Raw genomic sequence first — 10,976 nt, forward strand, 5'->3', positions numbered from 1 at the left:
AACCAAACCCACCTTCTTCCGCCCTCCACCCCCACCCCACCGCATACATACCGCATGTGATTTCTTCATTATTGAAGAACACCACCACCACCACGCCAACCCCCACCCCCAACCAAACAACCAAACCCACCTTCTTCCGGCATTGTGATTTCTTCATTATTGAAGAACACCACCACCACCACGCCAACCCCCCCCCCCAACCAAACAACCAAACCCACCGTCTTCCGCCCTCCACCCCCACCCCAGCTGCATTGTGATTTCTTCATTATTGAAGAAATTGCAATGTATATCATCTTCATTATTGAAGAAATATATCATCTTCATTATTGAAGAAATTGCAATGTATATCATCTAAGAGAAAATAGGGAGAGAGAAACGGACAGAGAGCAAAAAAAAATATATCATCTTCTTCATTTTTGTACTGACCTATAACCACACCACCACCGCATAACCACCACCCCACTTGACATTCCATTGACTCGTACTTATCCCTCACAGTTTAGCATTTTATTCAGTTGAGAGGGATCCTCGATCTATTCAATTCCAAATCCACCGTTTGAATAACAATAACAATTGTCATTGTTATTGTTAACACAAATAACAATAGTAGCAGCCCTGTCCCGAGGTGCATTCAATTGATAACAATAATATTTTGCCGGAAGACAAGAATTGTAATTTCGTACAAACAAGATTGTTCCTTGAATATGTAATAAGAAATTAAAGTAACTAGAGCTTAATAACAAAACCCGAACAACGCTAGAGAGAGAAACCAACACAAGAACAAAGCAAATGTCAATTTTATGCAAATGTCAACTTTATGCATTTGAATGATCGTTTCTTGGTCAATTTGATGGTTTGTTAACTCAACAAATTTAATCTCTTTATTTGTGTCAAATCAAACCCATAAATTAAATCTATATACAAAGAAACAAAGAAGAAGAAAAAATAGTGGGAATGTTGAAGTAGAACGCGAGAAAGAGAAGGGAAAAGAATAAGAAAGAAAAGGAAAAAGTTAATTTAAAATAGAAAATAAAATATTAAGAAAATCTTAATATATCATCCAATTAGAAGATGACAAGTTGGGATCACTTTTAGTGTTTATTTTTTCCTCCCACGCGCTTTTAAGAGATTGAGTACACTTTCTTGCCACGTCACCGTTGGGGGGGTAAATAATTATCGGTTAAGTTGTTTAGGGGGTAAATAATTACCAGTTAAGTTTAGTTGCTAAAGTGAGTTTTGCTGCCAAGTTCCAGGGGGAAATGATGTCTTTTCTCTAAAAGAAAATTGTAAACTTCCATAACATGCATACAGATGCTCTGACAAAAAGTTATAAAATGACGGAAAAACTCAAATTATAAAAATTAAAAAAAAAAAGGAAAAAAGATAAATAAATTTCTTGATCTTTCAGAGAATGACGATGGAAAGACGATAGAAAGACAGTTATATCAAGTACAAACCTCATAGAACTTTTTCGAAGGACTCTAGATTCAATAGAAAAATAGGAAAACATTGCAAACAACCTTAAGGGCCTATTTGGAAAGCCACCCAGGTAATTGGAAGTGGGGGCAATTACACAGTTTGGTCTGTTTGTTTGATCAAGTAATTACATAACTAGTTTCTTTCTTTTTTGTTGTATTTTAATTTCTTTTCTTTTTAAATTTATTTTTTATTTCTATTATTTTAATTTCTTTTTTATTTTTATTTTTTTAAATATATTTTTCTTTTATATTATTTATCTTTTATTTCCTTTCTTCTCATTCCCAACCTTTACTTCTTGTGGTTCCATGTAATTGATCGTATTTTTTTTATTTTATTAATTTAGCATATCCGTATTATTATTCTAATTTTTGAAACTACACCTCTTAATATTAGAAAGAATGAGTCATTAACGAACATGACATTTAATGAGTGATGTTATTAAAGTAGAATTTCGTTATGATGAGGTTATAGAATTTATTTTTAATTTCTTTTTAATTATATTTACTTAAGTTACGTTGGAAGCTACTTATGTAATGTTTGAATTTGACATAAGAGTATTATGTTAAACTTTTTCTTTTGGATTTTGAATTTAGATTATTTTCGATTTTAATTTATTTGCTTCAGTACTATTAACTAGTTATTTCACATTGCATACTGTTTATTTTTCACTTACAGTTGATAGATTTTTTTTGTCAAACATTTGAATAATATTATGGCATTATATTTATAAATACTATTATTTTTCGTCAAACAACCAATCCATGATGTTCTCACAAAAAAAGTCTGCTTTAAGTTTTATATTTAATTAAAATATTATTAATTTGAAAAATATATATCAATTATTTTTTACAATATTAGTTACAAATATATGATTATTAATCAATATATTCTCTAGAAACAATATGTTATTGAATAACTAATTTAATATCATTTATAAGACACATATTTTTTAATATTAATTTTAAATTTTTGACAATTAAATTTTATTTTTAAATTAAACAAACTCTGACATTACACTTGTGCAACCAAACAACACGCTTGTAATTACACTGTAATTACATTTTCATTGTAATTACAACTTAATTACTACCCTAGTAATTACACCAATTCCAATTACCAGATGGCTTTCCAAACATACCCTAAGAGATATTTTATTCAGAGGATCAAGGATGCAACTGGTTTTAAGCACTCTAATTTTCCTATTACTTATCTTTGTTGCCCATTATATGTGGGTAGACAGAAAATTTCTTTCTTCAGTGAAATGATTTCTAAATTGGTTAAGTAGGCGTTTGGACATGCGGTTTGAAACCATGAGATGAAATCAGTGTTTGGACATGAATTTCATCTCATGGTTTCAAACCATGGTTTGAAACCCCAAATCATCCAAAAATGCATGATTTGGGGTTTCAAACCACGGTTTTAAAAATTTTAAATATAAAATTTGACCCATAAGTTTATATTTTGTAAAAAAAGACCCATAAGTTGGTAAATATTTTTAACAATTACTCCCACCAACCATTTACCAACCTCATTAACTTCCACCAACCTTTATTTATGTCTACCAACCTCATTACTATTCATGTTAAATTTTCGTTTTTATTGAACTAAAATTTGATCAATTGATGTTGTATTTTTTAGAAAGGCCTTCTAGTAGCGTATTAATTTTGTTATGAACTATGACTTGCTCATTTGGTAAGATTGTATAAGAATTGAAAATGTTTTGATAGTTTTCACTACTTATGGGGTTTTTATGTCTATAAGAGAAGATACAACTTGAGATATCCAAATTGCATGTCCAAACATGGTTTGAAACCATGGTATGAAATCATGGTTTCAAACCATATCCAAATGGCTCCTACGAAGACTACAGGCTGGCAAGGTAAATTACTCTCTATAGGGGGCAGGGCTACTTTGATTAAACATGTTTTACAATCTCAACCTATCTATCTTTTATCTGCCTTAGAACCTCCTAAGGATATTCTTTATGATCTTAAAAATTGCATGGCAAGATTTTTTTTTTTTGGGATCTAATGAGGGAAACAAAAATATCATTAGAGCTCTTGGGATAAATTGTGCTACCCTAAGGAAGAAGGAGGTTTGGGATTTAGAAGAACCCTTGATGTTAGTAAAAGTTTGGTAATGAAGAGATGGTGGAGATTTAGAACTTGCAATTCCTTATGGGATGTTTTTCTAATGGCCAAACACTGCTCTATTCACCCTGTAGCTATCACTATCCAGCGCTCTCAATCTCTTTCTGGGAGGCATTTAATTAAATAAATACTTAGTTAAAGAGCAACTTCTATGGAATATCAACAGGGGCAATTGTAATTTATGGTGGGATAATTGATCTGAAATGAGAGTTGTTGCTCAAACTATACATAGAGAGGATATCAATTATGATCAAGTGGTTAGTGATTGTATTCTGGATGGTAGATGGGAGATTGATCAATTGTAGTTGCCTGAATATCTTGCTGAACATATCCAAGCCATTCGAATTGGAAATCAGAACGTTCGTGATAATCCTATTTGGATGTTGAATAGCACTGGGATGTCTCCACATCTACTGCTTGGAAAAGAATCAGACAGAAAAGAGAGTCAGTCCTCTATTCTTTTCAAGAACATCTGGTATAATAAGCTGCCCTTTAAAATGTCATTTTTGATGTGGAGAATTTTGAAAAGAAAGTTGCCTTTTGATGAGATCATCCATGCTAAATTTAAACTTGAAGTTGACACTAGATGTTTCTGTATCGTCATAGAGATACTCTTCATCATACCTTTAGCAGTGGACAAATTGCTGAAATTACTTGGAATTTCTTTGGTAATCCTTTGGGTATTGCTTGGGAGGATATTCCTATTAGATGCATGATTCAAAGATGGTGGGGTATTAAGCCTAAGAACTCTTTGCATCAGACTATCCTTCGGATCACTCCTGTGGTCATATGTTGGGGAATATGGAAAGTCAGATGCTCAGTTATATATGGAAAAAAAATGCTATGTGAAATGAATTCATTATCAAATTCTTTCTCATCTGAAATGGGTGATTTCTAAGGCCAATTGTGATTTGCAATGGAAGACTAGTTGGCAGGATATATGTCATCAGATCATGTTGCTCCGCCCCAAGATTGAGTGTATTGTAGTTAAATTGTATAAACCTCCTGAGAATTGGATCAAAATCAACACTGATGGGAGCAAAACTTCATCTGGTCAATCTGGTATTAGTGGCATTTGTAGCAATCACAGAAGTAATCTCATTATGGCTTTTGCATATTCTTTTGGTCACTACTCTAGCAATATGGTTGAAGCCAAAGCTACCTTAATTGGTATGGAATGGGCCATTCGTAATGGTCATGACAATATTATCCTAGAGTCTGTGATTCACAAATTGTGGTAGAAATGATCAAAGGCAACTTCACTGTGCCTTGTCAGATGAAGGAGTGTATAAAACAGATCCAAGATTTTGCTACAAACTTACATTTTGAAGTTCGATATTGCTATAGAGAATCAAATCAAGCCGCGGATGCTTTAGCAAAATGGAGTCTCTTCAATGAGGACTTGATGACCCTTTGACAATATGATCTCCCATCTACAGCTGTTGGCGCCTTCAAATTAGATTGCATTCAAATGGTTTCCAGAGGCATAAATAAAGGGAAAATATTTTTGTGGTTTATGATGAAGATCCAGAAAGCTTGTTGTAGTTTTTCTTTTGCCTAGATACATTGGATCCTCATTTGTAGCTTGTGTTTAAAATTGCATAGATGTACTTCAAGGCAGGGAGTTTAGCCCTCTGTTTTTTATTTGAGGTAAGGACGTATTGTCCCCCTCCCCCTTTGTAACACTTTTTTTGGTGATATGGGAAGGTCTCGCCACCATATGGTGGGAAAAAAATTATAAAAAAAAAAATTAAGAGATATTTAAGAAAATAAAAAAATTGATCAATTCCATTGATACAGGGATACAAGAGAGTAAATATGACAATTTATACAGTACTCACCAATACATGCTACCATGCATACATGAGACGAAATACAATAGTTAAGTCAAATTCATAACCAATTGCATGCCCAAATAGATTGTGCAGAGAACAAATGACTTTTGAAATTGGTCTGGTGGTTTCGAGGAGTTTCAAAAATAAGACTGGAAATAATAAAAGTTCGAGCAGTACTTTAAAGTTGAAAATTTTAAGCGTTTTTACAATATGGATAGGAAAAGCTCGGAGTAGTAACAACTGAGGCATTTATTCGTACAAGAAGTATGCACATTTATTCATACAATAAATATGAAGGCATTTATTTTTACAATTATAAAACATGGTATGGCAAAGCAAAACTGAAAATCTATTTTTTTTTTTCTTTATTCTCAAGATTCAAAACAAGTAAATTTACATTACATTTGTATGTATATATTCTTAACAACTATAAGCATATGCAATTTGAGAAATGGGTTTGTGTGAATATTGCATAATTTGTACGAAAAATGGATCAAAGGATAAACGGTTGTTTGATTTTGGTGTTTTTTTTTTAACTTATTGCCTTTTGTTTTTTTTTCTTTTTCTTAACTTTTAATTTTAGCCATTTTTTTCTAATTATCCATTTCAAGCTTGTTAAACGCGTGAAATATACTAATTTTGTCCAGCTCAGCCATCAAACTGTTACATGTGTTCGGTCAACGGTCAGTGGTGTTTATGGAGTAGTTTTGAATTGGTTCAGGAATTTAGATGAAACTCCGTAGAGTGCAGAGGCCCGTGATGTCAAACCTGGACAAGTATGAGGATCTCCTGCATCATTCGGTCTGAAAACAAAGGGGCAATTTACACGATTTCCCTTCATACAGACTGGTCTTTAATTTTTGCCCCTCAATTCGCTGCTCTTTAATTTTTTCCCTTCGCTTAAAAAGGTGGCGAGGTTCTGGGTTCGAAACCCAGTAGAGTCGAAAATAATAATAATTTTTCTATGCCTATTCGGGCGAAGTTACATAGAACCTATGCCGGAGACGGCAGACTTTGTCTTGTAAGGCAAACTTTTAGTTATGCCTTAAAAGTCTGCCGGAGGCGACAGACTTTGCCTTAAGGCATAACTAAAAGTTTGCCATCTAACATATCTAAAAGACGGGCTTTGCCTTATAAGGCAGACTTTTAGTTATGCCTCAAGGCAAAGTCCCCGGTAGACTTTTAGTTATGCCTTAAGGTAAATCCCTGTTGCATAAGGCAGACTTTTTGTAAAAGCCTTATCTTGCGAAATCATTATTTTTTTGACTGAGCGAGAATTTGAACTCAGAATCTCGAAATATTTTTAGCCATCTTTTTAAGTGAAGGGCAAAAATTAAAGACCAGCCATTTGAGGGACAAAAATTAAAGAACAACCCAGAAGAACGGCAGTCCGTGCAAAAAAATTGAAAAGAAATTGCGATCCAAAATCTATAAATTAAATTTTTTTACCTCCACTTGTGCACTCCCCCTTTATTAGTGCCAGGTGGATAATGCTCCACTATGCCACTCACCCTTTTTATTGATGGAGTGTACTTCTCACTTGACCAAATCACTCATTTATTGGTGATGGGACAGAAGAGATTCCATCTACCTAAAATATCGGACACAAAAGAGATTATGATCCATGTACCCTCAAATAAACTATCGAAGAACTATCCAAAAATTCCTAGATCATGTACTCGATGGATGGAAATAAATTCTTCAGATGTCTGTCGAAAATTTCATGGTATTATCCTAGAAATTCAAATCTCATAGTAAGCTACCGGAGTTTTCTTGGACGTCTGTGTTAACTAGACTTCAAAAATTACTAGTAAGAAGTTGTTTTTTAAAAAAAAAAAATTATTCTAAATTGGGGGTAGGGGTAAGGGAAATGGGGGAAACGGATTACAAGGTAAGGAATCGAACCCTCACAGACAAGATGAAAGTTCAGGTAGGCAACCAACTTAACTACTATGATTCACCTCTACTAGTACGAAGATTTGATTGTTTGCTAATGAAATTCTTGCAATGCGCGTGTTTAGATGGTCTCTTTTCCTCCCGTAATTTGTCGTTATTCTTTGTTTTTAGACGGTTTTCCGACGTACTTGCCTATCGCAAATAAATGTATTTCCAATAATGTCTCCTTCTATTTTTCGTTTCCTTTTTAAAAAATACAAATTAACGGTTTTTCAAGAAAAGTAACATAAGTAACTGTTGAGTCTCAGAAATCACAAACATGAATAGTAAAAATTTTGATTTTCAAAAAATGGTGATGGAAATGGATAACATAAGACATAGTTTTCTCGGCTAATGCAAATCGAATTTTATAAATGTTAGTCCCCATCTTATCACTAGTGAAACCCAAAAAAATAAAAAATAAAAAATAAAAATAAAAAAATAAAAATAGAACGGTTGAAAAAGAATGAGAATAGCCCACGGATAAATACGGATAAATATTTTGTTTTGTTAAAGGTAAACTTCAAACTTGAAAAATCCATAATGTCATACATATATCGGTACCATTGGAAGATACATCCATTTAAGGAGAGGGGCACATATAATGTATTCTTAAAAATCAACGTTATTTATTTCACACGCTAGGCAGAACCATCTAGCCATATCGTCGATTAGTCATCACACAAACCAACACACATATATTTGTGTAAACATACATATATATCCGCATTCATTGGATAGCATCGATCTTCTATCACTTGAGAAGGTGACCTTCTATATCTTTGGTCACATGAAGGACAAAACCCAAGAGAACGAGAGGCTCGGGTATGTCTTCAGTTTTCTTCTCGTACACAAATGTCCATGTAGTCCATTGATGGTCACAGGATGTGATAATAGTGAAAGAATTGTACAATTCTAACAGATCTCCTCCAATCACTTTCCAAGTGATTGTTTTCGTCTGAGGATCGACGGCTTCAATCACTTGCTTACAAGTCTTATCTTTTCCATCTACAGCCAATAAAGTTAAGAATACAAGAGACATTACTAGGCTAGTTCAGCTTTCCAATCACTCATAAAAGATATAAACATTCACAATAACATATTTCATCTCATTTATTTTGAATTTGCTTTGATTTTCAATTTCATTTTCTTCAAAAATTATATGAAGCTGGATTTTCTATATTTTTTCCTAAATAGATTTATATTTAAAAATCTCAAATATAAAAATGTGTGTGTGCATGTGTGAAATTAAAAAATTAACAAAATTTGTATTACAGGATTCAATTGAACCTGTTGAAACTGTAAAGTGCATCAATCTTTGAACCAAGTAATATGAAGTTAAAAGGTAAGATTCTCCCACAAATGAGAATTTATTTTCCCCCATTAGGGTGTGTTCAGTATGAAGGAAAATATTTTCCTGGAAAATGTTTTTTTGGAAAATAAGTAAATTTCTTACTTATGTTTTGGTGTTTGATAAGTAAGCAGAAAATATTGTTCAAAAAACACTTTATATATAATCTAGACACACAATATATGAATGTGTGATGAAGTGTGGGAAGGTTGCGTGGGGTTGGGGCTGGTTTAGGTAGAGGGTTGGTTGGGGGTCGGAGTGGCTGTGGGTTGGCGTGGGGGTGGGTGCAAAAATATATTTCATATGATTTATAAATTCATTTCACTATTTAAAATTGTAGAGTTTGATGATGTGATATTTGTCTACCAAAACAGCATTTTAAATACTATTAAAAAAAAAAAAAAAAAATCTATTACCGCTATTTACATATATAATAAGTCCATCTACATTTAAGAAAGTTATATCTGAAAGTTTTAAAGTATTTGCACTGTTTCATTAACAGTACTCTTATTAATTTACACAACTTCCACAACGTTGTATGGGCTTGGTTGGGCTGGGCTTGGGGTTTTCCTACTTCAATTAGGGAGGTCATATTCCTGATTTTTAAGAAACTTATTTTTCTAGAGAAAAATATCCGGGATAAGGTGGGAGCGGCCTCGATGGAGACAAAATGCTGGAAGAGAGGATTAGATGGTTCTGGCTTGTGAAGGGGAGATACGGATGCCCAGTGGGGAGGTATGAGAGGTTGACTATGGATGACTTAAGAAGAGGTAGATGTAGACCGAAGAAGCATTGAGGAGAGGTGATTAGACATGACATGGTGCAGTTACAGCTTGCTGAGGACATGACCTTAGATAGGATGTTGTGAAGGACACGGAGTAGGATAGAAGGTTAGTAGGTAATAGAGCATTGCCTCGCTTTTCCGTTCTTACTACTAGTCGTAGTAATTCTCATGTAGTTTCTTATCCTTTGATTTTTGTTACTATCTACTGTCTTTTGTTATTTGCTTAGCTTAATGTTTTGTTGTAGTTACTATTCCTTTTTCCTTTTTGACCGGCTTTGTGTAGTTTTGCTTTATCTTGAGCCGAGGGTCTCTAGGAAACAACTTCTCTACCTCCCAAGGTAGGGGTAAGGTTTGTGTAAACCCTACCCTTCGTAGACCCTACTTGTGGGATTATACCGGGTATGTTGTTGTTGTTGTCGTTATTTTTCTAGAGAAATATTTTTGAAAAATATTTTGATCAATCAAACATGAAAAATATTTTCTGGAAAGTGTTTTCCTCCATACGAAACACACCTTTACTCTTAAAATGGTTTCCCTATGCATGATAATCAAACGTCATCAAATAATGTTTTTATGAAAAAAACATTTGCTTAAAATAACTTTTGGCATATCAAACAGACCTAAATGTGAAAAATTGAAACAAGTAAATCATATATAAAAGAGGAAAAATGTGTGTTACCGTCATTATATTTCCAGCTCACGACCGAACCAACTTTTATGTTTTCACCTTCCTGGATCTCAAAATGGTTGATCTTACCAGGGCATATGTTCGGTATATGATGAGTTTTGCTGTGAAAAATGTCATGAACCAAATGTCCTCCACACTTCACCTCTACTGATCCAATCAACTTGCCTTTTACACCCATATTTTTTTCTTTGGTATAGCAAATTAAAAGTTTTGAAAAGAAAGTGGTGATAAAATGGTTAGAAATTGTAGTCTTTATATAGACTTCAGTCAGCTGTAAAGTTATTATTATTATAAATAATATAAAACGTGATCCACGAATACAACGACATATCATGTTTTTAATTATTGGAGCTGGAACACTAGGGTTAGCTTATTACGTGTATAATAATTATTAAGTATTAGTAAGTGAATATTGTCCATCACCATGAAACTTTAGTTTGACCACTCAACTTATTATTTTAAAAAGATGCTGAAGATAAAATTTACAGCTCATAGGGGATTCATTTTATGTAACTGAAATTCAGATATCTGAAATCAACGACAATAAGAATTGCCTTAACAAATTACTATGTCTTATCACAACAAAGATGGATGGGTACAAAAAAATATCAATGATATTGTCTGTATTAATGTAACGCCAGTATTGCGAAAGATGATGAGGATCCCTTTTTTTTTTTAGAAAATGGTCAAAAATGCCTCTAAACTATGCGAAATTGAACAAAAATGCCACTATTGTTAATTAATTGGGTCAAAA

The 10,976-nt window shown here is 33.2% G+C and overlaps 1 protein-coding gene across 1 annotated transcript; it reads right to left on the bottom strand.

Annotated features, from left to right (window-relative positions):
* Positions 1 to 7,928: 7,928 nt before the first annotated feature.
* Positions 7,929 to 10,447, bottom strand: LOC132059979 (kirola-like). The gene is made up of 2 exons (XM_059452825.1): positions 10,214 to 10,447; positions 7,929 to 8,407 (listed from the first exon to the last, which is right to left on the bottom strand). The coding sequence occupies exons 1-2, from the start codon at positions 10,398 to 10,400 to the stop codon at positions 8,154 to 8,156; spliced, it is 441 nt and encodes a 146-aa protein (XP_059308808.1). The 5' UTR covers positions 10,401 to 10,447; the 3' UTR covers positions 7,929 to 8,153.
* Positions 10,448 to 10,976: the final 529 nt, after the last annotated feature.

The sequence above is a fragment of the Lycium ferocissimum genome, chromosome 6 (genome assembly GCF_029784015.1).
Source record: "Lycium ferocissimum isolate CSIRO_LF1 chromosome 6, AGI_CSIRO_Lferr_CH_V1, whole genome shotgun sequence".
In the NCBI taxonomy this organism is placed as follows: Eukaryota; Viridiplantae; Streptophyta; class Magnoliopsida; order Solanales; family Solanaceae; genus Lycium; species Lycium ferocissimum.

What these genes read in the sequence shown, in the direction of transcription:
- LOC132059979 (XM_059452825.1), bottom strand. Translation starts at nt 10,400, where the DNA reads ATGGGTGTAAAAGGCAAGTTGATTGGATCAGTAGAGGTGAAGTGTGGA. An exon ending in GAGCTGGAAATATAATGACG is followed by an intron (nt 8,408 to 10,213) that starts GTAACACACATT and finishes TATTGGCTGTAG; the next exon opens with ATGGAAAAGATAAGACTTGT.